General features: G+C 35.8%; 1 protein-coding gene across 20 annotated transcripts in view; it reads right to left on the reverse strand.

The window, feature by feature from the left end:
• Positions 1-26,685, reverse strand: part of MYCBP2 (MYC binding protein 2) — a 200,832-nt gene that overhangs the window by 108,185 nt on the left and 65,962 nt on the right. For 19 of the 20 annotated variants that reach the window (XM_040584258.1, XM_040584263.1, XM_040584248.1 and 16 more), the window contains exons 18-24: positions 21,300-21,407; positions 12,869-12,988; positions 12,304-12,385; positions 6,023-6,140; positions 3,817-4,021; positions 3,310-3,463; positions 710-882 (exon numbers count right to left, since the gene is read on the reverse strand). In XM_040584258.1, coding sequence (XP_040440192.1) covers positions 710-882; positions 3,310-3,463; positions 3,817-4,021; positions 6,023-6,140; positions 12,304-12,385; positions 12,869-12,988; positions 21,300-21,407 — 960 coding nt within the window. The remainder of the gene's footprint in view (positions 1-709; positions 883-3,309; positions 3,464-3,816; positions 4,022-6,022; positions 6,141-12,303; positions 12,386-12,868; positions 12,989-21,299; positions 21,408-26,685) is intronic. The other variant, XM_040584251.1, reaches the window with a different exon arrangement.

Genomic DNA, 26,685 nt, shown 5'->3' on the forward strand with positions numbered 1-26,685 from the left:
TCATGTACATGGGTACCCGACATGCCTTACTCTGACTCAGACACAAAAAAGTGCTGTTCAAGTTAAAATTTATCACATCTCTAACACACAGTGAAGGGAGCAGGACAAGGAACTCATCATAATCAGTGAGCAAGTGAGCTAAAATAACTTCCAAATCTGTGCTTTGGGGTATTGGGTATGTTGCATGTGGTCAGTTTATACATGAACACAGTGGGATTATTTTTTGTTTTGGTAGGCTTTTTAGACTACAAAAGGAAATCACATTATTCTTAGTGCCCCACTATACAAAACTGAAAAGAGTAAATTCTAATTTTAGATACTGCATTTACATTAAAATAAAAATAGCTTATTCAAGATTGCTTTTTTTTGGAGACTTGAGATTAATTTTAACAGTACTGACTTTATTCTGCAGACTGTCCAAAAAGATCATCTAAGGTGCTCTCTTATTTTATTATGCTAACCTCTAGTAGCAGGTTCCATCAGAACTCTAAAATCCTCTAGCATCATTAAGATAACAGAAGAAAACTATTTTGATTAAAATTAATGCATATCAGCCAGATCATAAGCGTTAAGAGCAAGGGTGAAAGATTACGAAGTAAAATTTTAACTCAAAAAATTCAGAAAGCTGTTAGATTACAATTCATTTATACATTAAGTAATGTTTCTTTATTTCACTTAAGCTTCTGACTTATCAACTACAAGCGTATACCTAGAATGTGCAAAGCTGCATGAGATCTGGTGGTTAGAGCTTTGGAACCTGTTGGTAGAGCAAGTTCTGGACTCAAAATACTACACCGGGATTGCATGTCTGGAGCTGAGGGAAGTCTGGAATCAGCAACTACTGCATTGTAACTCCACAGTTCCCTAGCGTTTGGTCGAAACCTAGAGCAAGACAAAACAGAGTAAAAAACCAAACATTTCACCTACTAAAAAATATAAAAATCTAACTGATAATTAAATTTTATAAGCTACTTAATGTATAATGTAGGTCTGCAAGTACAAACTCTTAAAATTGAACACCATTACACCAAATCCATACAAACTTTACTAGCTTAACACACTAGCAAATGGAAAGACACAAAAACATTCTTATCATACTTGCCAAACAGTCATAATATGGGTTTAAAAATTCAGAAAATGTTGATACTTTTCCAAGCTAATAAATAGTAAAACCGGTATAAACTATTAAGAAGCATCAAGTAACTAGAAAAGTACTAGATATAATGGCAGATGTGCTATAAATGATAAAGATACCAAGTGAAAGTAAAAGGGCTACTCACCTTCAAATAAGAGTAAAAAGATCTTGAGAAATCCAACATAATTTGTTTGGGCTTTTTAAAATGGGTAACACCACCTTATGAATTTTTAAGGGATTATAGAAAAGGGCAGCATAAACAAGGGAATACAAAGACTTTCTATACTACAGGTTAACATGGAGAACAAGAAAAGTAAAAAAATGTGCTCTTTGATATCACTATGTAGAAAGAAGAAACAGAATAAGCACGAAAGGAATTTTCACTTGGTACACTGTTCTAAAAATCCATATGGGGTGAAGATGGCCTAACCAACAGAGAAATAGTTTTAACTAAAAATATTATAGAACACCATATGTATTCAGGATTTCAATGAGTTAGCAATGTGCAAGTTTATACACACACATACATACAACACTATTTAACCACTTGAATTTCACTACTACTCAAAAAAGTCAAAGCTGTGAAGAAAATCCTTAAGCTCTATGTAATCAAGAATGCTGTCACCCTGTACAGAGAAACTGCTCCTTCATTTAAACAGGCATGAATAAAAATGCCCAGAAATAATAATTGATATACAAAATATTTCACTACTAATAGACATGTTCATTCACATGTCTCTTCTTTAGACTTCTAAAAATATTTTCTATTAAACAACATGGGATATAACACGGAAATAAAACTGCACAGATTCCAATAATCCATTCTTCAGTTAAGTATTTAAGCTCTAGATATAGTTCTACAGTCCCCAAATTTTTGCAATACAACAAAACACCTCAAACCATGTTCACCCATGATAATATTTTTAACATGAGACTTTGAACTTCCTCAAACTGAATAAACATTTCAGTGTGCTACATCAAGTTGAGCGTCCTCACCTTTTCTCCCCTGAAACTCACTGCTATTCTGTGGCCACTCACAACTGCATTTTTCATAAATTGAGTCTTTCAGTGTGTTTCATCAAGCTGATAATGTAATGACTGAGAGTTAAGGGATGTAGGTGCTACTCTTCCTTATTTCAAATCTCGGCATAATTTAAGTAAGAACTGGTACCTAGCTAAGGAGATTTAAACAATCCCAGGGATGTGCACAGTGCAGAACTACAACCATACGAGGGACTTCAGATGTCATAAGAGAGCACGCCTAGCAGATACGCATGCTTCAATGTTAAGTGGCTATTAAGTTCTTGCATCTTGATTTTGGATGAAGACACCCAAAGCAGGACGCAAGTAGCCTCTGGACACAATGATCTTTTAAAGATACGATCCTACATAATACTGTCTCTTCCAGACGAACACAGACTAGCTGGTTCCCTGCTTTATTCTACCTTAAGTGATTATTCTTGTTCTAGGTTTTCAAACAGTTTAAACATCATCCATCCCTTGCACTCAGATGACAGTCCAAATTTATCTCCCAAATCCTGGCTAACATAGCTTTTACATCATTATAGAAGAACTGAATGTAATGATTCTATTTTGGAACAAGTGTTTATGATCAAAGCTTGCTCTAAGACTCCACTGAAAGCAACCACCCCAAAGACTGTGAAATAAATACAATTGTAATTTGAACGTCTATATCATCTAAATAAGCATCTTTATTTTGACCTCCCAAAACGTTAGAACTGAAAAGAATACTATTACTTCATCCATTCTAATCAAGTCTTAACCACTAATTCCTGAGAGAAGGACGAAGATTTAAGACAAAAGGTTGTGGAAGCTGGGTATGGCAAGAAAATTATTCAGTGAAGCGTTAAGTAGATGGAGGAAAGTAAGGAAAGAATAAAACCAGTAAATAAGCAGAATAGATTGGGGTACCTCAAACATCACAAGATGTAATAAGAATGATGCAAAAAAGAAAATAAATTAAAAAAAAAAATCAGGGAAAAGAAGATGTTTGTTTGGGGCTTACTTGAACAAATAAAAAAAAATGTGAAAAAAGGTACAAAGAATACTAAGAATTGTTTCTAGGGAAATGAGCATAATCAAATCTCCAGCCTCCCAAAATATTTTTAAAAGATTTTCATACTATGAGTTTAATAGCTATAATCCACACTTGCCTCCAAATAACATCATAGACAGGATCCAGACACACACCAGAACCTTGAAGGTCTTCCTGCTCAGAATCATTGAATGTTTTGCAACTGCCATCTACTTTGTTTATCAGAAGACATTTAAAAGGAGGAGGTTCTGATATTGAAGCTGGTACCAAACCTAGATCGGGAAGCAAAAGGAGCAGAAAGACATGAAGACTTCACTCATTAACTGGCTTTTTCTATGCATGAGGCATTAATGTAGTAGGGAAGCACAGGTACACTCCTATGGCAAAAATATAAACTGTAGTAAGATTTAAGTGCGAGAAAAGTTTAGACTTTTACATTCTTATTTTTAATAAAATTAATTTCTTAAGGAGCTAGTATCACCATCTGCAGTATAATTAGAAAGTCAAAATATTTTAATTCCCTCCATTGACATTTTTGACTTGTTCCTATTCTGTTTGCATGACCAAAGCTATTTTTTCTCCAATAGTTCTATAAGCATTTAAAATATTATAGAAGAGTTCTTGCCTATTATATGCCTGCTTGCAAATATCTCTGATGTAGCAAGCACATGAGAATTAATGAGAGCTTCATCAATCCGGAGAAAAGTCTGGTCTCCACTTGCTCCAATCCATGTTGCTTTGCGTCCATATTTAGAGCCTATGTTAGGCATAGGTGCTGGTTTTGCATTCCAGTAGGGCATATCCAGAATTGGTCTACCAAGCTGACCTTTCTATAGAGAGATTGTAAGTATTAGTAAGTAACAGGAAGTTGCAAAGATGAATAAATTACTTTGATAGTTTCAACATACAAAATTAGTAATCTGGAAGAGCTAGTTTACTACAAAATTACCTTCAAAAGGCAATGGCTACTCTAAGTGAAGTGTTACACATTTAAATACAAGTAACAAGTTACTGGCAGATATTTTCCTCTCTATTCAGTTAGGTTTTTGAGTGAACTTTTTTTTTTTTTTACTGTAACTAACTCTCCATGATGGATAACCCTCCTTCCCATCTTCAGAACCAAATAAAAAAGCATTACTTTCCTTCAGTATTTAATACCTGAATAACTTCAGTGCCAAACTGCATGAATTAATGGGGGGCGGCGGTGGGAATCTACATTCAGATTCAGTCTATATCCCACTCAATTCTGAACTTATATGGACTGTAAATCTTACTGAACAAATACCTCTTAGAGGTCTCTAGGAATCAATTATCACATTAAATGAGCTAAAAAGAGCATAAAATGCTTAAGCAAGCCCTTCTGCATATGCTCTTTAACATCCTGACCTGGAGATCTAGGGCCTTATCTTCTATGTACAACTAGTTACTGAGAGGTGGACCAACAGTTCTTGTGCTGTACTTAAGCATGTAGTAAGAGATGCGGCAATAAATCTGTTGAGACTCCATCTACCTCCCTGAGGCAAAGGAAATTCATTGCAGGCTAATGAAGTCAAGGTAACTTTTTATTTAAAATGGTAAGGGAGAAGAAACACGCATGTACAGCAAATACCCTCTGTCCAGCATGTTACTCATCTTTCTACAAAACACTATATGTAAGTAAACTAGTGAAAGCATTTTCAAGAAACATGCTTGCTTTTGAGCTAGTCTTGACTTTATGAAGTCTTCAAGAAACTTTCAAGCATTACAATATTAAAACCAGATGCACAGAACAGGTGGTTTAAATGTAGTATATATTTATTTTTTCTTTTAGAAAAAGAAAAAAACCCTCAGTCAACAGACAGGCTTTTAAATCCCATTTCTGAAAATTAATTTGGTTTTTCAGGGGCCAAGTTTCACTGCAAGTCAACAAAGCTTAAACTTTTATGTGTCCAAGTGCCTTTTCAAAAAAAGCTCTTACTTAAAAAGTCTGAACAACAACAAAACATTACCTAATCAAAGAGCCATCTTGTGGTACACTTTTAGTTCAAAACATGATTTTCCACTTTGAAAAATTTCAGTCTTCACTTTATTTTTTGTAAAAAGGCAGATTTCAGAGATGCAGTTTCTCTTCTGTTGTGTTTTGACAGTACGTAGTTTTTAAACACATAAATATAGCTCAGTACCTACACTCTAGCTTTTGGCAAAAGGACATTAGTGGGAAAGCACAAACAACAAATGACTCTATAAAGATTGCAGTAAGGGAGGTTTTGCAAAGACAAGGAAGCACAAAGGCCTAAAATCAGGATGAAGGAGAACTAAATGATGTTGAAGTGCTCATTCAGTGAATATAAGAACGGATTCCACATGGACTCAGGAGCATATACACCATGCGGAAAGAAGAGTACCAGAGTTATGCTGTTTTATACTGAGAAATAATCTCCCCTCAAGTGTAAGCATAACTTCTGCAACTTACTGCCATTTCTATGAAAAAAAACAGGACACTTGTTTTTTCTAATGAATGCAGACAGACGGGTAACAGAATATGCAATAGATACTTATTTGCAACCAAGGTTGCAACAGTAAGGGTTTGAGAAAACTAGTGCACCTTATAAAATAAGCCAGTTCTAAATCACCACTTTCATTAAAATATGAAAACCAACAAGAATTTCTGGCATCATACCTTTCTAACCACAACAATATTAGATGCCACATTTCTAGACATAACAGACACAAAAGACACGCAGAAGTCATGAGTAGTTCTATAAGAGCAAGTATAAGCAGTTTTGAAAGGTCTCTGAACAATACATTAGTTACTAGCTTATTCCCATAAGTAAATATTACTGTTTCCTTACTGAGAAACTTCCAAATGTGAAAACCTGGCCATCCATTAAGAGAATAGCTGTATGGTTGCTCCCAGCGGTAACTTGTGTACTAGGACCTGGTAATGCCTGCACCAATGTGGGACATCCCCTATATCAAAATAAATTAATTTTGTATCAATATATGCTTATGAAAAATTTAACACATACATTAGTAACATAAGGATTTCAGTAACCGTAAAATACATTCACAAAGTTCACATACTATACGGAATCAGACTCAAGCAACATCTCACATATAAAATTAACAGAGGTTCGAAAGACTGTACCAGATATTTAAGTTTATGCCCTCTTGTTACAGGGAACCAGATCAAGTACCCTTTCTTCAGTTAAACTCAGAAATCAGCATAGAACAAAAATGGTTAATTTAATATAATTGTAGGATTCATTAATGTGACTGTAGTTACACTAATATATATCAGTGTGTATACATGTATGCATATAAAATGTATTGCAATGAACTGCAGCAGTAAAAAACCTGCACTGTGAGGATGCTGGTTAAGCACTTAAAAACCCCTGTTTGCATTATGAAGCAACTAAAGCCTTATGTGGTTGATACCCTAATACAATTACCTGGAGCAATATTGATAAGGCCATCCTGAGATCACTGTCTAGAGAATTATTACAGAAAGAGGTCTACCCACCTCAATCAGCTTCCTAATGGAGAATAACGCATTAAAAAACCACTCTCCATCAAAGTTCTAGACTCAACACAGAACAAACCTCTCCTGTCTTCCAAAAAGACCTGAAAAAAGTCTAATCCATGTGCCTCCCAAATATGGACAGGTATAAGAAATTAAATTTCCCATTCCAATAAAAAATATGGAAAAAATCCAAACCAATAGCATGATCAAGAAGCAAAGAAAGAAAACTTGAAGTGATGATTTAGAATAGAAATAGCAGAAAAGATAAAAAGAAAGAAGTATGAGATACTAAAAAAACCCTAAAGTTTTTATCTCAATCCCAACAAAGTGAACAGGAACCTAAAAGAACTATACCAGACTTTAAACCCCATAATGAATGTCTACCTAGACTTCAAATTTATTGTGGACTTAGAAAGACTGTGAAGTTGAAGAACAATTTATTCCCAAATAACTCTGTTTGAGAACGCTGACCCAGAGAACAGCAGCACTATTTAAACTTACTTTTTAACACGCAATTTCAAAAGTAGGTAAATGTAAAAGAAGAACAGGTTGTCTTAGACGGGAACAAAAGTGTCAACCCACAGTTACTTAGGGATTGTTTAGCAGCTGATGTGCAAAAAGATGGGTTATCTACATGTCCTGATTTTGGCTGAATTGCAGGTAAAACAGAAGTCAAGAAAGCAGGAGGAAGAAGAGGCATCATGTATTCAGCAGGGAAAGGGTAAATGAGAAGGTGTGAACACACGTAAATGTGGAACAGAAGAATGCAGCATGAAGATAGGTTAATGACCTGAAGGAGAGGGAACACAGGTATACAGAAAGAAACTACTGCTTTGTGGCAAATGTAGCTTCCAGTAGGTGATGCTAGTGGAGATGGAGAGACTGAAGGGCAGCATAAAATTTGGTAGAGCATGCACAACATAGCATTCATAAATTTAGAAGCCTTTGTTGGTCTATAGGCACACAGGTTTGGACATCAGTAAGATTATACGTAGACACACAGAGCAAAGTTCAGCTGTACCAATGATGAAATATTTTAAAAACAAGAGAAATATTACATTTGCCTCTCATTAACTTTAAGGAAGCTCAAAAAGGCACCAAAGCAGAAACAAAACATAGTTAAGAACTAATCCAAAAGCATTTCTGTTAAAGGGAAATATTTTTATTACATTTTTTTCTCTCTCTCAAAATTATGATAGCTGCAGGCATGAAATTATCAATCCTATGCTTGTAAAAAAGGTGAATGTTTCATCTCTTTGATGCATAAATGCAAGCTATTATCACCAAAACTATCTATCTTTCTGTTTTGGAAATTGAATCTGTCAGCAATGTTATCTGAATGCTGTACATGATATTCCCTTGGCAGCATCAAAGCAAAAATGGACAGGCAACTTATGTAGAGAGAGGTAATATCCTCTTAAATAGCTCTTTTATTCAGATCATCCAGCTTTTGGAATGGCCAACTACAGTGTATCAGCTAAAAATATGAGGAGGAAAAAGCTTAATACATTTAACTAAATCAAAAGATTAAAGTAAAATTACAGAAAAATAGTTTTCATTTCATAAAAGGAAGAGGGATTTGGAAAAATACAGTAAGCTAGTTTGACTGATGTAAATAGAATCTAAAACCTGTGATAGTTTTAAGTATTTCCCTATCCCTCTGAAGCTCAACACAGAAAAACTCAGCATAGACACTTGAGAGTCTGAGAGATTCTTTGGACAAAGTTTTGATAACCAGGGTTTCAATGAAGAATGGCAGAAAGCAAGAAGTATTCTTTTGAGATGGAACTGAAGGACACATTAGCCTCAAACTCACAGATTCTTTGGCTTCAGGATATGACACAGGTACCTGACACAGGCCAATGGCAAAAGACCAACCTCAACTATACAGAAAGTAACCTGAGACTCCTTGGGAAAATGTATGATTGCTGAACGAAAAGCAGCAGATACACATGCATCAGCTAACTCAAGATCCTGCAGGGGGTCCAAATGCATTTTTGCCTGGCCAATCCGAAACCCTTTTCCATCCTGAAGGATAAGCATTTCTGGAATCAGGTGTGGGCTTCCAGAGCTCGCCCTGCAGTAAGGGTTGGCACGGTCGCTGTCCATGGTCCTTGCCCAGCCCACCCGGGCTGCCGGGTCCCGCACGATGTCACTGGGGGTAGCTGACCGCGGTGCTGTACAGTCCGGGTGCCAGGGGCTGTTACTGTGTAGTGGGTAAAAGGAAACCGGTAGTAACTTCTATCAGTTGCAGGCAGAGATGGCCAGTATGGACTTAAAAAAAAGATGGCGATTTTTAGATCTTAGACGTAACTGGAAGTTTGGTGAAAAGATGTAAACAAGAACTGCACTCCACCACTGAAGTAAAATAGGCTGGCGATGCACCTAGAAACACAACCCTGTCAGAGATAATGGAACATTTTTTTTTTTCCCCCCTCCTAGTGATATTAATAGGATACAGCCTCTACATGTTGTCTTCAAATAGAACAGCTGACTGTCCACGGAAGGTCTGCTCAATTTTCTTCAATGTTATTGTTGAACCTTCGGAAGCAAAATCACACCAGGATTGTCTTACTTCACTCGTTCCATTTCTGGAGCTTGACTGCCAGACCAGGTCCTTGCTAACACTGTGCTGAAGTCAACAGTTTGTACAAGAAATGTAGACAAATTTTGAACAAAACCAGAAGGATCCTGCAGTTTTAAGTCCCAGCTGCCTGAGAGCACCAGTATCAAACAGACCTTTGCTTACCTGAGTACAAGACATGCTATTTTTCACCAAGACTAGATACTGCAAAACATTTCTTGCTTCCACTGAATTTCTATCCACCAGCATCTAATCTGAGAATATAAGCAGAGACTGACAACATCCTTCACGTAGTGAATAGCTCATCAACATCTGCCACTGTGGATTTTACAACAGAAAACCTATACAGATTAGCTTAATGCCTCCAGCATACTGATATGGAAAAAACAGCCTTCCAGGAACCAGATCACTTGCATTTTTAAGTGATCCTTCTGTGAATGGCTGAAGTCTTTGCTGAAGGATAAAATAACACCGCCTTGTGCATATTCCTTGTTCCTCCAGACCATTTCAGTTCTGTTAACTGATTGAGAACCACATCATCCTGCTCAACTGCTGAGGTTTTTTTGCTTGTTTGCATAAAAAATAGCCCTAAGTTCATCTAGTGCATGTAATAAGCCTCACTCCTACTGAAGTAGGAGGAAGAATTTGCGGTGTCTACCATACTGTAATAGAGGAGTCCAGAATCCCCTTAATCAAGGAGAAAGACATGTCTGGACAGGTGTGCAGAATTCAAAGTAGTTCAGCATTTTCAAGATGTTTTAAAATATAGCCTCACTACTAAAGCTTTACACTGCAACACAGAAGTCTCTGAAAGGGTAAATCATCAATTGCTGCCCAGGAACTTCCATCATTGCTTCATCTTGGCTCCCTCAGATGAAAATGAGAGTTCCTGCATTTTCCCTGACAGTTTTTGTTTTCATGGGCTCCCATACTAGCTAGGCTGCCTAAATATTACTTCCTTTTTTTTTTCTTTTTTTTTTTTTTCTCTCTAATTTCTCTCCCAGAAACACAGTAAAGCATCAGTTACTGGATTCAGAAGATGATGGTCTTCCTGAAGTCAATACAGGCAATGTGACACACTGCATGACTGACATACCACTGACCTGGCTGGAGCTGGCCATCTGAGCACCACTGCGTCCCAACTGAGGTGGAACTCTGCATAAGGATTCCCTGTTTCCTTCTCTGAATCCCTTACTGTGAGGACAGAGGAGAGATCTCTACTTAAAGCTGGAAAAAGAAGTACATCAATGAGGAAATTATAATTTGAATGATGGTGCTAAACAGCAATATAGTACTATAGCCAGTTCTCATGCACAGGACATAGTCCAAATTTCTTCAAGGCTTTTTTCAGATACTCTAGGGTCTGTTGTAGAATGATACAAAGGTCAGTGCCAATTTGCTTGTACCTCCTCAGCTTCTAGGCCCGGTCAAGCATTATCCTTTGGCACAGGATGTTTCATGTTCTCTTCTAGGATCTCACTTGGAACTACATTTGGTCTCCATCCAGTTTCTGTCCAAATAAGCAACAGATGTGGGGTTTACTGACTGAAATTCTGAGAGATACAGCGGACAGCTCCGATGCCTTCAGAAAAGCCAAGTAACTTCATCAAAGTTGAAAATAGGAGACAGTAAGTTACCAGTACAAATGACACTGCTGTTTGTACCTCTTCAGCCTTTAAGACAGAAATTGGCTTTATTCTAGTAGTGACTGGAATTGCCAGCTAAAGCAGCTGTAGCTTGGAACAAGTATCCAAGAACTTCAAGGAATGAAAAACAGAGTACTCATCCGTGATATGGCTCCACCATAGGCAGAAACGCAGACTGCATTCACTAGTCCAATGCAAACTGACTACAGGTAATCTCCAGTTTAGAGACTACCATTAGGCACAAATATTTTCAATACAAAGTAAAACTTCCAGTAAATTTTCTTGCTTCCTTCCTTCCCTCTCCCCGTTTTGTTTAGTGAATCCAATGAAAGTTTTAAGATGACGAAGATTTCTTCAGAAACTTGACAAAAGAAATGATTTGGAAGTCTCCAAAGGGATTAGAAGGATAGAGGTTCAGTAATTTTGATCTACTGCTACAAGAGAAATGACAGAACTGAAGACAGGTCACGGATGCTTCACACTGTGTGCCTTATATAAGGATAATGGGCATTAGTGAACATACACAAAGCCTCAATGATTCCTACTATTCAATATCCTGTCTTACATGTTATATGGTATACGTATGTGCCCAAAGAACAACATTTCCTTTTATGGCAGGACACCCATTTTTTACTTTAGTGAGTATGTAAGATACTAAGAATGAGACACTAAGGGTGAGATTGAGCTTCACATTAAAGACACCTATATTTAATTATCTATGCTTTCACTGTAGTCAGTGGAGATCAAGCCCATGAAGTTTACACAGTTACTGAGCATACCTAAAGTAAATAAGGAGTAGGTCGTTAGTTAAATAGCTTTCCACACTGTTGACTTCTCTGTTTCCATTGACCGCAAGGAAAGCACATATCTCTCATGCTGACATCCAAAATAAATGTCTACAAAATGCAGTTGAGACCCAAATTTAAAGACTTGATTTTGGAGATTAATAATAAACAAAAATGAGATTTTATTGTAACTGAACTACTGTCAATTATGCAACAGAAACAGGTTAACCTAGGTTTAAACATCGTACTATTTGCATTACTGCTTATGTAGTATATTACAGAAATAATGAAATCTTAATGAGATTTCAATGTCATTCTCTCATATATGTAGGGAGAATTGAAGAAACGAAACCTTCTCAAAGCTACACTAATAACTATGCACAGAAGCCTTCATGTATTAAACAAATTACTTAAAAAGTACAACAGTATTGTTACTGTATCTATATACAAGGGTTATGGGGGATAAGAGCTTATCAACTTTATTTGGACAATACCCAAGTTTTCACACTTACTAGCTACAGAGAAACAGAAATTTAGCCACTTTTTATGCAGCAGTACAGCAATACACAATCACATCCTTTAATTACCAGCTCACCTGGAATTAACATCACCATGTCCAAGTTGCCCATGCTGCCCATATCCAAATGTGTAAACATCACCATTCTCCATCAAAACCACTGAAAAACAAATGAAAAAGAAGAGTATGTTTCTGACGTATGCACATATTAACATGGTACTGCACCAGTACTGGGTTAGCCTTTCTGACCAGCACAGTTAACTATCCCTATTGAAACACTAAGAGATTTGTGTGCGATTCCACAACCCATCACAGCCAGCATCTCTACGCAGGGCTATGCTATGCCATGCAGATGTTTTCAAATGACAAAAATTGCTTAAAAGCTCTATTGTAACTCAATATATGATACCTGATGATACTTTATGAATACATGATAATCCTTTTCACTATTGAAGGACTATTTTGTAGTAGGCTACAAAAATGATACCACACTCTTTTCAACCTTGAACACTCCCATCTACATCCTTAAAGAAAATTAAATTTCCCTCAGCAGGGAAAACACATATGACAACATTAAAATAACCCCCAAAAATCATCAACAAAAATTCTATGCTATAATTAACATTGATTTATTTGGTTTTACCTGAATGGTGAAATCCACAACTGACTTGTACAGCCCGCAGTTCACAGTCAAACCGGACAGTCCCTGGTGGATAGGTTGTGATTTTGCTGGCATCCTTCTCACCTCTTTCTCCACTTCCGTCTATAAACAAAACTTACAATTATATCCCATGTTTTCTAAAAGAGTTATATTAGAAGAATGAATAGAACAAGAATAGTAAATAACTCCCCACCCCACCATCTGTAAGGCAACAGAAAGAACTCACAGAATAGTGTGACAGACAGCTCAAAACGTGGCATCAAAGTAGATGTGAAAGATGACAGAAACTCTGTTTCTAAACCACCTACTACAAAGTTACACACTGGAAAATATCACATCCTTTAAAGCAGAGTCTCTCAAAGGGCAGACAAAAATGACTAGCAAGACAGGAAATTCAAATATCTGCAGAATTTAGCTTAATAACTATCACTTGTGTTCTTTATTAAGTAGCATTATGAAGTAGACAGAAAGCACTGTAGTTAAACTCAGTAGGCATAGCCTGGTCTGTTTTTTCCAATTACTACTTGTTAAGGATTTTACTTTACTCCAACTTGGCCATATAGCCCTTGTTTTACATAACTTACAATTAGTTATGCAGCTCATTTCTATCAATGCCAACATATTCACTACAAGGATGTCTGTTTTCTCTCTGTTTAAGATGAATTTTGAGACATTTTTTCTGTCATTTCTTTTAGTATGACATGCACTGTTGGTTCCTAAAGTCAAACTGCCCTCACATCAGAGAAAAGCACTGAAGTGTCAAATAAGTGCATTATTAGCAAACTTCTTGAAAGCCACTGTCTTCTCCAGAAATTAGAACGTTTATGTCATCTAACAATTTCACTGTAATTAAACTATGTGGTCACAGGGTTGCAAAGGAAGGTGGTTTCTTTAGCAGGAAACCAACATGACAGAGAAAAAGACAATATGCTCATCACCGTTAAAGCACCTATACTTGTGTAGAAAGTGGGCAATGAAAGCTCTAAAGAAAGTACATCTTCACAATGAAAAATTTCATATATAACTTCTTCACACTGTCTCTTGCATAAAGAAGTGAAAATACATGACGTGAAAAATAACTGCACAAAGTAGATTCCACATTAATTTTGTGCTAATTCTGACCACTTACTGTTTATTAACAAAATTGATACAGGGAAACAATTGCTGCTCAAAGCATTCAAGGTGCTGTTAATTTAGATCTATATTTATAATTTCTACACGTTTCCCTGTAGTGTAATGGTGAATAATCATTAGTGGAAGTCTGAACTCTGAGCATTCATTATTCACTATCTGCAGCATAGCACTTAAGAGACTTAAAAAAATTTAAAAATATAATTCTGGCTTTATACTTTCCTTTTTAATGCATGGAAACTGCTGATAAAGTCATGTCAATATTTTTATTATAAACCAGTTTTAAAAAAATCTTCCTGTTTTGGAAATAAAGCTGTTTTCTAGTGATGACTGAGTACAGTAATTATATGAATCTCCATGTAGTTTCCATCTGTAAAGGAACAGTGTGTATTAAGCAATGCTTTTGAAGAATTAGGTTTAATAGCATAGGTAGAGTATCCCTTTCAAAATGTAGGTACCCTTCATCAAAAAGAATTACACTTGCACTACATGTTGGATATGCGTGAAATGGAGACATGGTAAAGGAATTGTCTGGCTCTCAGAACTGCCATGGGATTTTTGAGGGTTTTCCGACATTAGGTTTTCTAATGTATGTGTACTACGAGACCACACACACATTAGAAGAAATGTTTCTGAAGGTCTGTCTGCAGCTTTGTTTGTACTAACAACAAAATCAAAGCGACAGAACCACTATTTAAACAAAACCCCTTGAAAATACAGTTCTGCCTTAACAGGCTTCTAGTATTTTAGTTAACAATTTGGCTATTTCTCAAATGCAGTACCTTTGAACTTTTTATGCCTACATTTGCATTAATCTCTACATGCGAAAGGAATCAAGAGATAGTTCTAAGGGCTAATACTGCCACTAGAATTATTTACTCAGCAAGCAGCCTATTCACTGCTTCCCTCTTTCACATAAGCTTTTTGGACAGAAGCAGAAAAAAGCTAATTGTTCTGGAAGTCTACCTGTGGTCCCTTGTCACCCTTCCTCCCTCAGTCATTGAGAACTGTAATGAAAAATGTAAGCTCCCCCACTGTGCAAACACACTTGAACAGTCATCTGCCAGGAATGCACACATCTGCTAAGTATGTCTTGTGGCTGCATGCACTTCCTAGAATGAAATGAACTCAACACACAGCAACCACGTCACCTATGCACCATCATATTAACAAAATACAGCAGAAGTTGTATTCTGGTCACGTAATGGCATCATATCAAGTGATCTGCAGGTACCTGAACAGGTACATGTGCATTCCCTGCTTCATCATAAGAAAAACATACTGGTCATAAGTGCTTCAACAACTACTAGTAAATAGTTGAGGACTGCTGTTTTCACAAATGATAAATATGTGATACTGTTTTTTTACAAAAAAGATTATTCTAGATATATTCCCTTTTTTTCTGAAGTTGCAAATGAAAGCATAGCATCATATTACCCTTAAGGAAACACAAAATACTATTGTGCAAGATGTAAAGACAAGTACACTCACATGAAATACATTTTGCAATTCCTTATCTGAGAAATAAATCTATTCTAAATGAAAAAGATTTACAGAGTTGGCATTTTCAAATTTCAAAGCTAACTTCTCAAGCTTTTAAGAATGCAGGAATGGAAGCAACTGTCTTTCATACATATCCTTGCTTAAGTGTGAAATTTGCAAACAAAATGGAACTCCTCTCAGCCTTCTTTCATGGTTAGTAATGGTCTCATGAGTTTTGAATCAGCTGAATCTTCAACTTGATAAACACTAAATTAATTTATGTGTGTGAAGTGTAAAACCCTCGTCACTAAAAAAAGTAAGATTCAGCTAGCATTGTTTAGGGGGGAAAAAAATTCTTTTGACTAAAATATACAAAGCTAAATAGAATATCACTGCTTACTTTTACAGCAATACTAATGGGCTATACTGCTTATCTGTATACTCCATTACATGGCCAATGCATACCACATTTTTCTAGCAGCACTGGCCAGGAGAACAAAGCTCTACAAGCTCTTACAATTAAAGATAAGGCTGCAAATAAACTGGGTCATCCCCTTTCCTTTCCGTACTTTCCCAGAGTCAAAATTTTTTTAGGTACGAGGGTGAAAGGTAGATGCAGAAAGCTTATTTGCACGTGTCTCAAGGAACAATTGCAGAACTATGGAGATACATGCTTTTTTTTCTTACAAACAATTGTGCATGTATTCATTTCATTAAAAGTAGTGTCAAAACAGCTGTTCCTAAAACGGAAGCATAAAAAGACTACTGAAGCAGAAATTCTTCTGGCTGAATGAATGGAATCTTGTAAGCAGAGCAAGTTAATACTTCAAATGTTACCCAACTGGACTCCCACTGAACAAAAAGTTTGACTCTTCCATCTCTCTGAGATAGAAGACAGCACCAAGCAAAAACTCCAAAGTGTTTCCCGCTGTCAACACTGGGGGTTGGTCTCCATGAACAACTTCACAATCATGGGTTTTCATCTTGGTTATCTAGTACAGTTGGGGAAGGAAAGTGGAATAATTGGAAATACAACCAATTAACCGCTCCCCACCACTCCATTTTCCTTAGAAAATTCTTTAACTCCTAAAGACAATTTTTTCCTTCTGTGGAACATGGTCAAAAGTTCTCTTGGCTGATATTACTAGCACAAAAAAAGCCGCTTTCCAGAAATGAAGAAAAAAGCTCCTTCAATACTAACAGCAAAGGAAATCATAAGCTACAAATGAGAGTTCTGCTGGCAAAAAACCCAAACCCAAACCAACATTGTTACAGAATTGCATCTCGGACCCTTGGTGCAGACTTGAGGAAAAACCTTTTATTAGTGTTCCTCAGCTGGTGATGAACTTCTTTTTCTGTGATGAGATTTTTTTTTTTTTGTCACTGACCATCTCTGGAGGAGGGAAAGGTGTTTCTAAAGATATTAAATGCATTTCTTCTCCCCACAGATGAAAAGCCTAATGCAGTATGACCGTAGACAAAAATTCTTAGAATAATTGTCTTTTTAGACCACATCATTTGCCAACAAATCTTCGTTCAGTTCAGCAGTGATTACCCAAATAAAGCGTGTCAGACAAGTTACTGGTTAGTATTTGTGACGTTCAACCCTCACAGGATTTTCTGAATGCCTTTAGTATCATCTATAGGCTTTATAAACATTTTATAAACATTTATAAACCAGTTTATTACTTGAACAAATCAGCCTATGGCTGCAGAAACCTACTTCTGGCTGTGAAAATCATCTGTCACATGAGGGCAAAAAAAAAAAGTAAGCCTGTTGGATGACTGAGAGGTTAATAAAGAGTTTACTTGACATATAGGTGACATTCGATATGCTGAATCAGAAGTGTGTAACACTCAGGATAATGTGACCAAAAACTTGTATTCTTATTACAAACAGTAATAACTGTGTCCTGAATTTCTGTACCAGTATTGGCTTACCTGTTCAGCTCAGCCAAAAAGTAAATGCAAACAGGAATATACCAGCCAAGTAAATTATTCCATAATCTGACCTGAATGCAAGTTAAACTGCAATACTGAGCAATGGCAAAACACATCCATGTTCTCCATGTACTTATTTTTCTATGCTATATGAATACAACAAAAAGAGAAGCGTATTTGACTGAATGTGAGTTCTTGGGTATTTTCTGTGATCCAGATAGCTGCCAAATAGAAATGTATGTTTTGGAGGAGTAGAAAGATCTGCCTCTATCCTTTTTCCAGCAGAGGACAGAAACCAGGAAAGCTACTTTCAATGTTGTCTTCCCAAATTAGGTATTCAGCTTTAATTCACAGGTGGATGAAAAGGCATACATTTATGAGTTACCTTATTCTGGTATGGTATGACAGATGGTAAGGCAGTCTGAATGGAGAGACATAACTAACAGTAGCAGAAAAGTTACAAAGAAAGTAAAGTTTTTCATTAATAATTGTTATTAACAAATAAATATTTCTTGTCATGATAACATATGACTCAAATTCCAAGAAAGTTCTCATCTAAATTTCTCCTTATTGATGGCAGCATGTAAAAACCTAGCAAAGAAAAAGTGGCTCTGAAACACTTTTGGTGCAACTTTTATCTTCTTAAGCAAAGTGCAAAAAGTCTTAAGCAATACGTGTTTTGAACTTCTTTAGGAACACTTAGCACACAAAAACAAGTCTACCAGGTTATAGAAATGTCAATATGGAACATATAAAGACTCCAGTATCATTCATTTCTATTATGTCTTAGATGTAGATTTTTCAGTCAGCTGCTTTTCTCCAATGAGTGCTTTAAACTACTTTATCCTTCAGACAACTATTTTACAGTTAAAAAGTAAGTTACAAGTAAATTCTCTTGAACACCTGATAATTTTGTATTAGAATTTGAAAAACGGTTGTTATATAGCTTGTTCCATCTTCAGCTCCATCTAGCCTTTGACCTTTTGAGGATATTTGGTTTCATACAGTTTAGAATATTTTTTTCGTTGCCACTATTCACAAATACAGGAAACAAGTGGCATTTGCTTGCAGAATCTTAAGTGACTCAATGAACTTACTTTGTTTTTATTGCTACTCAGTTAATTTCTAGAGTTGTGAAAATTCTGGACTTTCAATAATCTTTTTTTTTTCTCAGATTCCCAGTGACAAAGTCCACAGGGACTGGAGATGCAGACTGAGGATGAAGTACAGGCTCATTTTTCTTCTTAGTGTCAAAGCATTCCATGAATGCCAAGAAGGTGGTACCTACTCTTTTCTATTTATACTTGCGATAGAGACACATAGACCAAAAAGATTATGATTATGCTTAATATGCATTTTTTGTAATAACAAGGATCTTGATACACAGACCCTATAAATGTGAAATGAATAGATTACAATGGCAAGCTTTGCAGAAAACGAGCATTTTGATGACGGAGTTTTCAATTGGACAATTCAACAGAAGAATTCCACAAGTGGAAGACATGTTGATTTGATAATATCTACAAGTACATATCAAATACACTTTTAAAATTAGGTCATAATTGTGAGTTCTGAAGAAGCTGTTCACATTCAAGCTTAAATATCATTATCAAGAGAGGTTCTTCAGCTGCAAATGGAGAAGCAGGAACAGGTACCAGCAAGTTTAGTACTGGCCTCATCAATACGACCACTTGATATAAAGTTTCCTTGCCTGAAGATCTTGAAGGTCTGGTTGGTGTGAAGAGTTACAAGACTACTTGAGCAGAAAGATCTGAAGTAAGAATGCCAGTTTGGAAAGCATCACATTGAAAGGTAAACCAAAAGAATGTGCTGATCTCAATGTTACTGTCCTTCTGCTGAAGTCAACATCCCTGCCTCAGATTGCCCGATTGCTGCTTTTACATTCTATGCATAGTAAAAGAGGCATGCCTTTTAAGGTGAGGTATACTACTTATCTTTTTCAAGATTCCCACCTTTCCTACTACTTTGATAACAACCCACTTCACCAGTTTTCCGTTTTCCCTTGGAAGCTCTTCCAGAAGTTAAGGGGCATTTCTAGTTTCTAGTGGAATGTATGGTTGTCTTTTGAGAAACAATCTTCTGAGGCAGAGACAGGCCTCAAAGTTTACTGTAAAGATGTTACAACCTTCCTTAGCTATTTAGCATGAGCCACAAAAGAACTAAAATAAACTGAATGTTTCTTCACATATACCCTTCCTCAAGGAAAAATAAATATTCAGTTCTACAGGGCATATCTGACAAAATCTTTCAGCAAAATACAGACCTTCACACTGTTCTTACAACTCTGAGAAGCCATGTAAACCTCAAACTGACACTAATGAGTATACCTCTTGTAAGGAGATACTTGAGCTGAAGTGAGCTCCAACTACTACCACATGCTGGAAAAGTACAGATGTACAGGCAGGATGATCATACTCCTTTATGCACTCGCCCATGAGGTCAAGGCTTGCAAGCAGTACAACTAGCAGTAGTATCCAGCTCAAGAATACTGGTCACCAACGAGTATTGTCATTGACAGCATTCAGGTTCTGTATTTTTTTTTGTCTTTCAGCATGCAATCTCTCCCAGGGAGATTATGATAGGTTATTCTATTTAATCTATCATGATTTAAAGCACAGATAATATCTTTTCCAAACAGATTGAATTTATGTTACGCAAATACAAAGGATCAGATTCTGCTTTCATTTCCATAAAATACTTAAGATGATTTCATGATCCAGCATGTTCGTAACTAGGTAGGCCTATCACTCACACACTGATATTGCATCCATAAAGGCTTCAAACTGTCATACCATTTGTTTGCACACATGCCAAATACTATCACTAACTTCCATTAATGCAACCTAAATGCCATTTTAACAATTCATATTTAGCTATTCATTAGAAAATAGGTGAAATGTTCCGGGCCCTCACCGTTTTATGAGCTTTCTACTTACTTTGATCAGGTCTGTAATCTACATTCTATGTATTTTTATAGGTAAATACATATGTACAGACACATTTATATACAGATATATATAGAATCTATGATCAGATTTGATACAGCTCAATTTTAATCAATTTAGCTGAAATTTTTAGTAATACCCTTTCTCTTTCTAGAAAAAAGAAATCACTTATATCTGAACAAATTACACATTTAGAAATTCAAGGTATAATGAATTGGCTTTCCAGACATACAAAACCATCAGAAATATCAAAGATACCTCCTAACTTACATTCTGCAAAAAACGTTTAACTCAAGAATATTGCAGCATAAAACCTGTACTTTTGATTTGTATTTCCCCTATTCAAAGCTAGTAAAAAAGGAGGTGTTGATTACATTGGTTTAAATATTTCATTTCTAAAAAAGCCTTGTTAAAAGATAACATACCTATCAAAATTTTTATGCTAGAATTAACAAGTCTGGAATTGATACGTTAAAGCAATCACCCCAGATATACAACACAAAGGTTCAAAAAAACCCCACAAATGCAATGCAACAGTCTGAGTTGCTGGAAGGTGTTAAAGTTTCCTAGGGTAAAATTAAAGAGCCTTAAGAAGGAGACAGTGTTAGAAATGAGAAAAGACATACAGAAAGACAATGCATGTTTCATCCAAAAAAAAAAAAAAAAAAAAAAGAAATAAAAACAAAGATGATGCAGACTACCAAACATTTACACTGTAAAAAAAAGGTTAACATTTAAATGTGTTTTCTTTCTCCTCAGGTAACAAGATACTAACAAGAAGAAAGGCAGAACCCATTTTGTGCAGTTCTTTGAAAAGACAGATTCAGTGCATGGAAGAAGTGACTGGGAAGATGGGCTTATTTCCACCCTAGCCAATAACGAAGACCAAATACCTTTGTGCTTGTCCCGTTTATGCTTTAGCTGTGCTGGATGGGGTCTGATTCTGGCTAGAGCCTGTTCTCGATGGTTCATAAAAATAGGACCAGGAAATACAAGGGGGCCTGAGGAGAAACATTTTGCACATGCATAGGAAAGCTCACAAAAAAGGAAACAGTGTGTTAAACAAAATTCAAATTAAAAACAATGAAAAAAATAATAATAATTATATAATTTTGTTTTCCTAAATTCAAAAGACCCTAAATAAGAAAGTTGCCATTTCCTGATAATAAGACCAAAATATTATGCAAAGAAACAATAAATATCCCATAGTGACAGTTTTACCTAAAATTGTAAGTATGCAACTACACTCCAAGCAATGGAAACAGAACAGGCTTGCACTGGAGTAAAATTTGATTGCCAGTATCCATTACTGTCTTTAATAGTTAAAAAGATTAATTATCATGCTTTACATCCTACAATATTACATTCAAAATACTAATTTGAAACAGTATCATCATATCAATGCTGAATTTAAAAACCATAACTATTCAACTGTTTGTAATTACCATAATTAAAATGCCGAGTTCTCACAAAGAAACCCAAAACCACTTGTTCCATGGAAAATTATGCAAATCATATGACTTTTTTGAAATCTATTTTTAAAATATTTCCCATCTATGTAAAGGTCTTCAAGAGAAGATTTGTATTTGAAGACAGCAACGATTTATGTATTTAAAATTTTCTCCAGGCTACCTTTTCTATTTAAAATCTAGAACCAAGCAGTGCTGTATCAAGTTTAATTAAGGCTGATTACATGTAGATCATGGACCAGCAATTTGTTCCTTGAATCTGTATTTTTCCTCCATTTTAAAGGTTAAGCATGCCACCAAGAATTTCTTTGGAGGCATCTTTCTTCCAGAAGTCTCACTTTCAATGGAAACCATGAAGCAGGAGCAGCTACTTCTGCCAAGTGCTATTCCATGGGTTCCCAGACCCAGTCCTTTCATGGATTAAAACAAAAAACAAACAGACAAACAAAAAAGCCCAAACCAACCAGAAAACCCAATATAAAAACCCAAAAAACTCCCACAACCCAAAAACCCAAATTAGGCTTTATGTCATGTTATAAACAGCTTTGAAACCTTGAAAACAAGTATTCCTCCTCTTTCCCCAAAATCATTATTGATACTCCATTTCCTCAGCTGAACTTTATTAACAAATTCATGTAGGCTACTTCTCATAAATGCCCATTCTCTTAGGTTTCCTGCTGTCAGCTTTAGACCACTAGTTCCTTCAACTTATAGTGGACAGTATGGAAAGAAATTTAAGTGGAAGTCAGGCCAATTCTGCCTAGCCTTAGAGCCTTCAGATGAAGAAACTTGCCTTCACACACATAAGTTCACAAATTTTAGCATTAACTTAAAAAACAAAATTTAAAATGGCCCCAAACCTCATTAATCACGTATGTTTCTACACACAGCATAGATATTTTGTTTGGTTCTGTTGTATTTCTCTGGACTCTCTTAATCTCATATAGGTCTCCTTGTTAATTAAGAACTCCTGGCAATCAAGGATCACCATTTGCTTTTTCTTTATCTTCATCTTTCAGGTTTTCCCTTTAGCTGTTTTACTATTGCTCCCAGTTTTCAGTCTCCTCTCAGCTGAAGCTTCCGTTTAATAGATACATTTTTGGTAAAAACTACTTTCTGCCTGGCCACTTGCTGTGTTTAATATCCTACTTCCCAGAGTTTAGACTTACACAAAAAATTATACCACACTTTCCCTCTTTCCAAGTTGGAGGGGAGATACTGAGGAGTATACCGAGGCAGACCAGGAAAAGGCAAGAAAGGAGAGAGACACAAATAACAAGCAGATTATGAAAGCTAAAAATGTTTGAAGGACAAAAGATATAGAGGGAAGCTGGATGAAGAACAGGAGAAAATAATAAAAATAAATAATAATTAAAAAAAACAAACACGAAAAATCTTGCTTACTGAGAAGTTCCTGTCGAAATTAAAAGCCTGAGAAATAGAGAATGGACAGGATAATATGACAAAAGCAAGTTTCACTTGAAACTCAGATTAGAAAAGTTGTAAAGACAGATGCAAGGACTGCAAAGAGTACAGCATGAAGTGTGTAGATCTAAGATATTTGTGGGAGATCAAACATAAGAAGTGATCTCTAGATAACTTAGGCAAACAATTCGGAAGTTATAGAAAATGCCTGCACAACAAACAGACCAGGGGATGAGAGACAGCTCTGAAAGCAGCCTTTGGCATTTTAGCGCTCAGAGCAAAGATGGCAAAAGCATAAGAGAATTTCAGGAGGACAGAAGGAAATTAAGTACGTCAGGGTGAGTAAAAGAAATACAGGATATTTGGAAGACAGAGAATATCTAGGAAGCAGAAAATGCTGTCAGCTGCCAGCTCCAGCATTGTGCTCGCACACAGATGCCTTTAGTTGCCAAGCCACTCATGAATTACACTCCCCTGGTCAAGATGACATTTCTGTAGCAGTATCTAACTTTCTGACCAAAGCAGGATTTATCTTTGTCTCTGGATACTCCTATATACGCTACATTCCCACCTATTATGGAAAGAACCTGAATCCAAAAGAAAGTTTAATGCAATATATATTAATTTCATAGTAATTTATATCCAATCCATGTAACACAAGTCTGTCATTCTCTTTGGCTTTTTATACATGCTAAATCTGTAACATGATCATAATGTAATAAATATCTACAATTCAACTACATTGCAATGCATGTTTAGTCATGCACTGGGAAAATGTAAAGTACCTCCTCTCTCTCCAAAATACCACCACAGGAAACAAAACACTAGAACAATTCATATAGACCATATCTGCTCTCTGCTTACATCTGAGGTTGCCTATATAAAGGGAGCAGAGTTTAAGTACTATGAATTATTCTGGTGGAACAACTCAGCCATGCATTGGACATTTCCTTTATTTTGTTAAAAAATGCCTAAAGAGCATTATTTGAAAAACTCTTCTAGAAGCCTCTAACATAGATCTACATGGGGAATAACAACCTATCGCTATTCTTAGTTATTTTAGTAGCTCAAGTTAAAGAGACAAGCAAAGGAGAGTCACTGTTAGACTGTAATGCTGTTATTTTAAAGGAATTGCTATATAATGTAAAATGACATTCACTCTCTCCCTTTATTCTTTATAGAATGCTTTCCCATAGTTAACCTGAGAGGTTAAACATCCATAGCCCAGGAAATGTCAAGATTAGCTTTTTTTTCTCGGTCCTGCAGGATCCAGGCCTTTTAAAATGGACTTTGTCTGGCAGTGAATTAAGAGCATGAAGGAAAAAAATGCTTACCTACAAAAATAATTTAATTTTCTAGAAAATTACAATGGATTTATTAAATAGTGCAGTGGACTACAGGAAAATGTACACAATTACTATCATCCTGCATGCATTGCTTTTGAATTCTTGGCTGTCTAAGCACTTAGGCAAAACTATCTAAGAGCTTACTGTTTGATTTGACATTTTGATTTTTTCTAGTAACTTTCCCTAAATAAACGCTATTCAGCAAGCTGTGATTACAGAATACTGAAATCTATGATCTCAAATGGTGACTTCTACATCAGTGCACTGAATTTAGCAGGCTACCTGAAAAAATAGTACACAACCACAAAACTGAAGATCATATCATGAAGAAGAACACACACGAGCAGCATAACTTAAGGTTGCACAGGGAAGTCCTAGGTTGGATGGTACTTTCTGTTGTAAAAACCTACTTTTTGGCTTCTGGAATACTTGTAAGAAATATTCACAGACAATGTCACTGTGCTCTGCGGGGACTAAGGTTAACTGCAGTTTGCTTAATTTGTTCAAAACAATGAAAATAAAACCAGGACACATGCCTCTTCCTGTGTTTTTAAAACTCTTTTCTATTGACACTTAAAAATTGTACAAATCAGACATGAAACAAAAATTTTTAGGGCTTCTTATAGGGGGAAAAGGAGATGCAGGCTAGCCAAAGGGCAATTTGGGGGTGATAGAGAATGGGATGGAAATAATGATTTATGATAATCTTAATTTTGACACCTCTTCCTTTCTGAATACTTGACTTTCTCTATATTGTTAAATAAATGTGAAAGATGCATTTCTGTATAAAAACACATAAGGTAACTTAAAACAGTAACTATAAACCAGAACTGTTCTCATTGAGTCTACTGCAAATCTGAGTTCAAAAACTATAATATAAATACCTCTACTTTAAAAATCAATTTTATTAACAATAATCACCTCTTTCAGACAATAATCACAAACTCAAGCACAACAATGTAATTTCACAGAACCATACCTACTGGTCATTAAGGACAAAAACCTACAGCCTTCTCTTGAAAGCATTCTTAAACAGAAAGTCATGTATGGGTCTGAGATTGTTTTGTTTCAAGTAGAAAGATTTGATTTGTTTTGGTTTGTTTAAAGAACTTTGAAACAAATATAACCTCCAGGTCCTGAAAGCAACAAAATAAATATGTAACTAAACTATAAAAAGAAGCTGTGCTAATATTTAATGAAAAATACTGTATTTGAATAGATAGTTCTGCTGTATATTTAGGTATATGTTCAGCAATGAACAAAGAATAGTGTTACTGACAAACTGATTCCAAGCCCATAGTGGCTTGGACAGATGTTAAACACTTTTATATATTACTCAACCTACTATGGTAAAACTGAACTAACTGAATCAGTTACACTTCAGAAAAATCAAAAATTGCCCAAATATACGCAGACTCAGATAACATTGTCTCAAAACACAGCAGCTTTCACTAAAATCAATCAACCTCCTGTGGGTTCTTTTGTTGTTCAAAATAGAATAAGATTGATGGAAAATAATTTTCCTGTTCTCTAAGGGCATCAAAAGCTAAAACTTGGTTAATTACACACCAAATCTCTATCTCTGTAATGATCATCTAAAAGTAGGTTTTTACATCATAGGCTGAGAAAGAGAAGTAGTGAAATACCAGTGAAGCACAAGACCATTTATTATCACCATAGTAAGAGCTATGTCTGTGTTTTTTTAGCTTATTAGTTAAATTTATTTTGTTTAAAAAGCTATTTTCACATTCTTGCAGCTTTCTGAAAAAAAAAAAAATACCTTTAAGCAGTAAGTTAAAATATTTGACTACTTCTAAATTCTAAAGTGAAACATCCATCAATAATTATGTAGAGGTATTATGATATAGCATAGACGCTGTGATGAATACAGCTGGCTTTATTTCTCAAAAGGTCATACACCACACTGAAAAATGTGGAATTGATTTTGAGCCTTCTTCACTGCTCTTGTCAAGCCATTAAGCTAGAAGCAGAAAGGAGCAGCTGGAAGAAGTAGTTCTACCACTACCACAGAAAAGAAG

This window comes from Falco naumanni, chromosome 2 (genome assembly GCF_017639655.2).
Source record: "Falco naumanni isolate bFalNau1 chromosome 2, bFalNau1.pat, whole genome shotgun sequence".
Taxonomy (NCBI): domain Eukaryota; kingdom Metazoa; phylum Chordata; class Aves; order Falconiformes; family Falconidae; genus Falco; species Falco naumanni.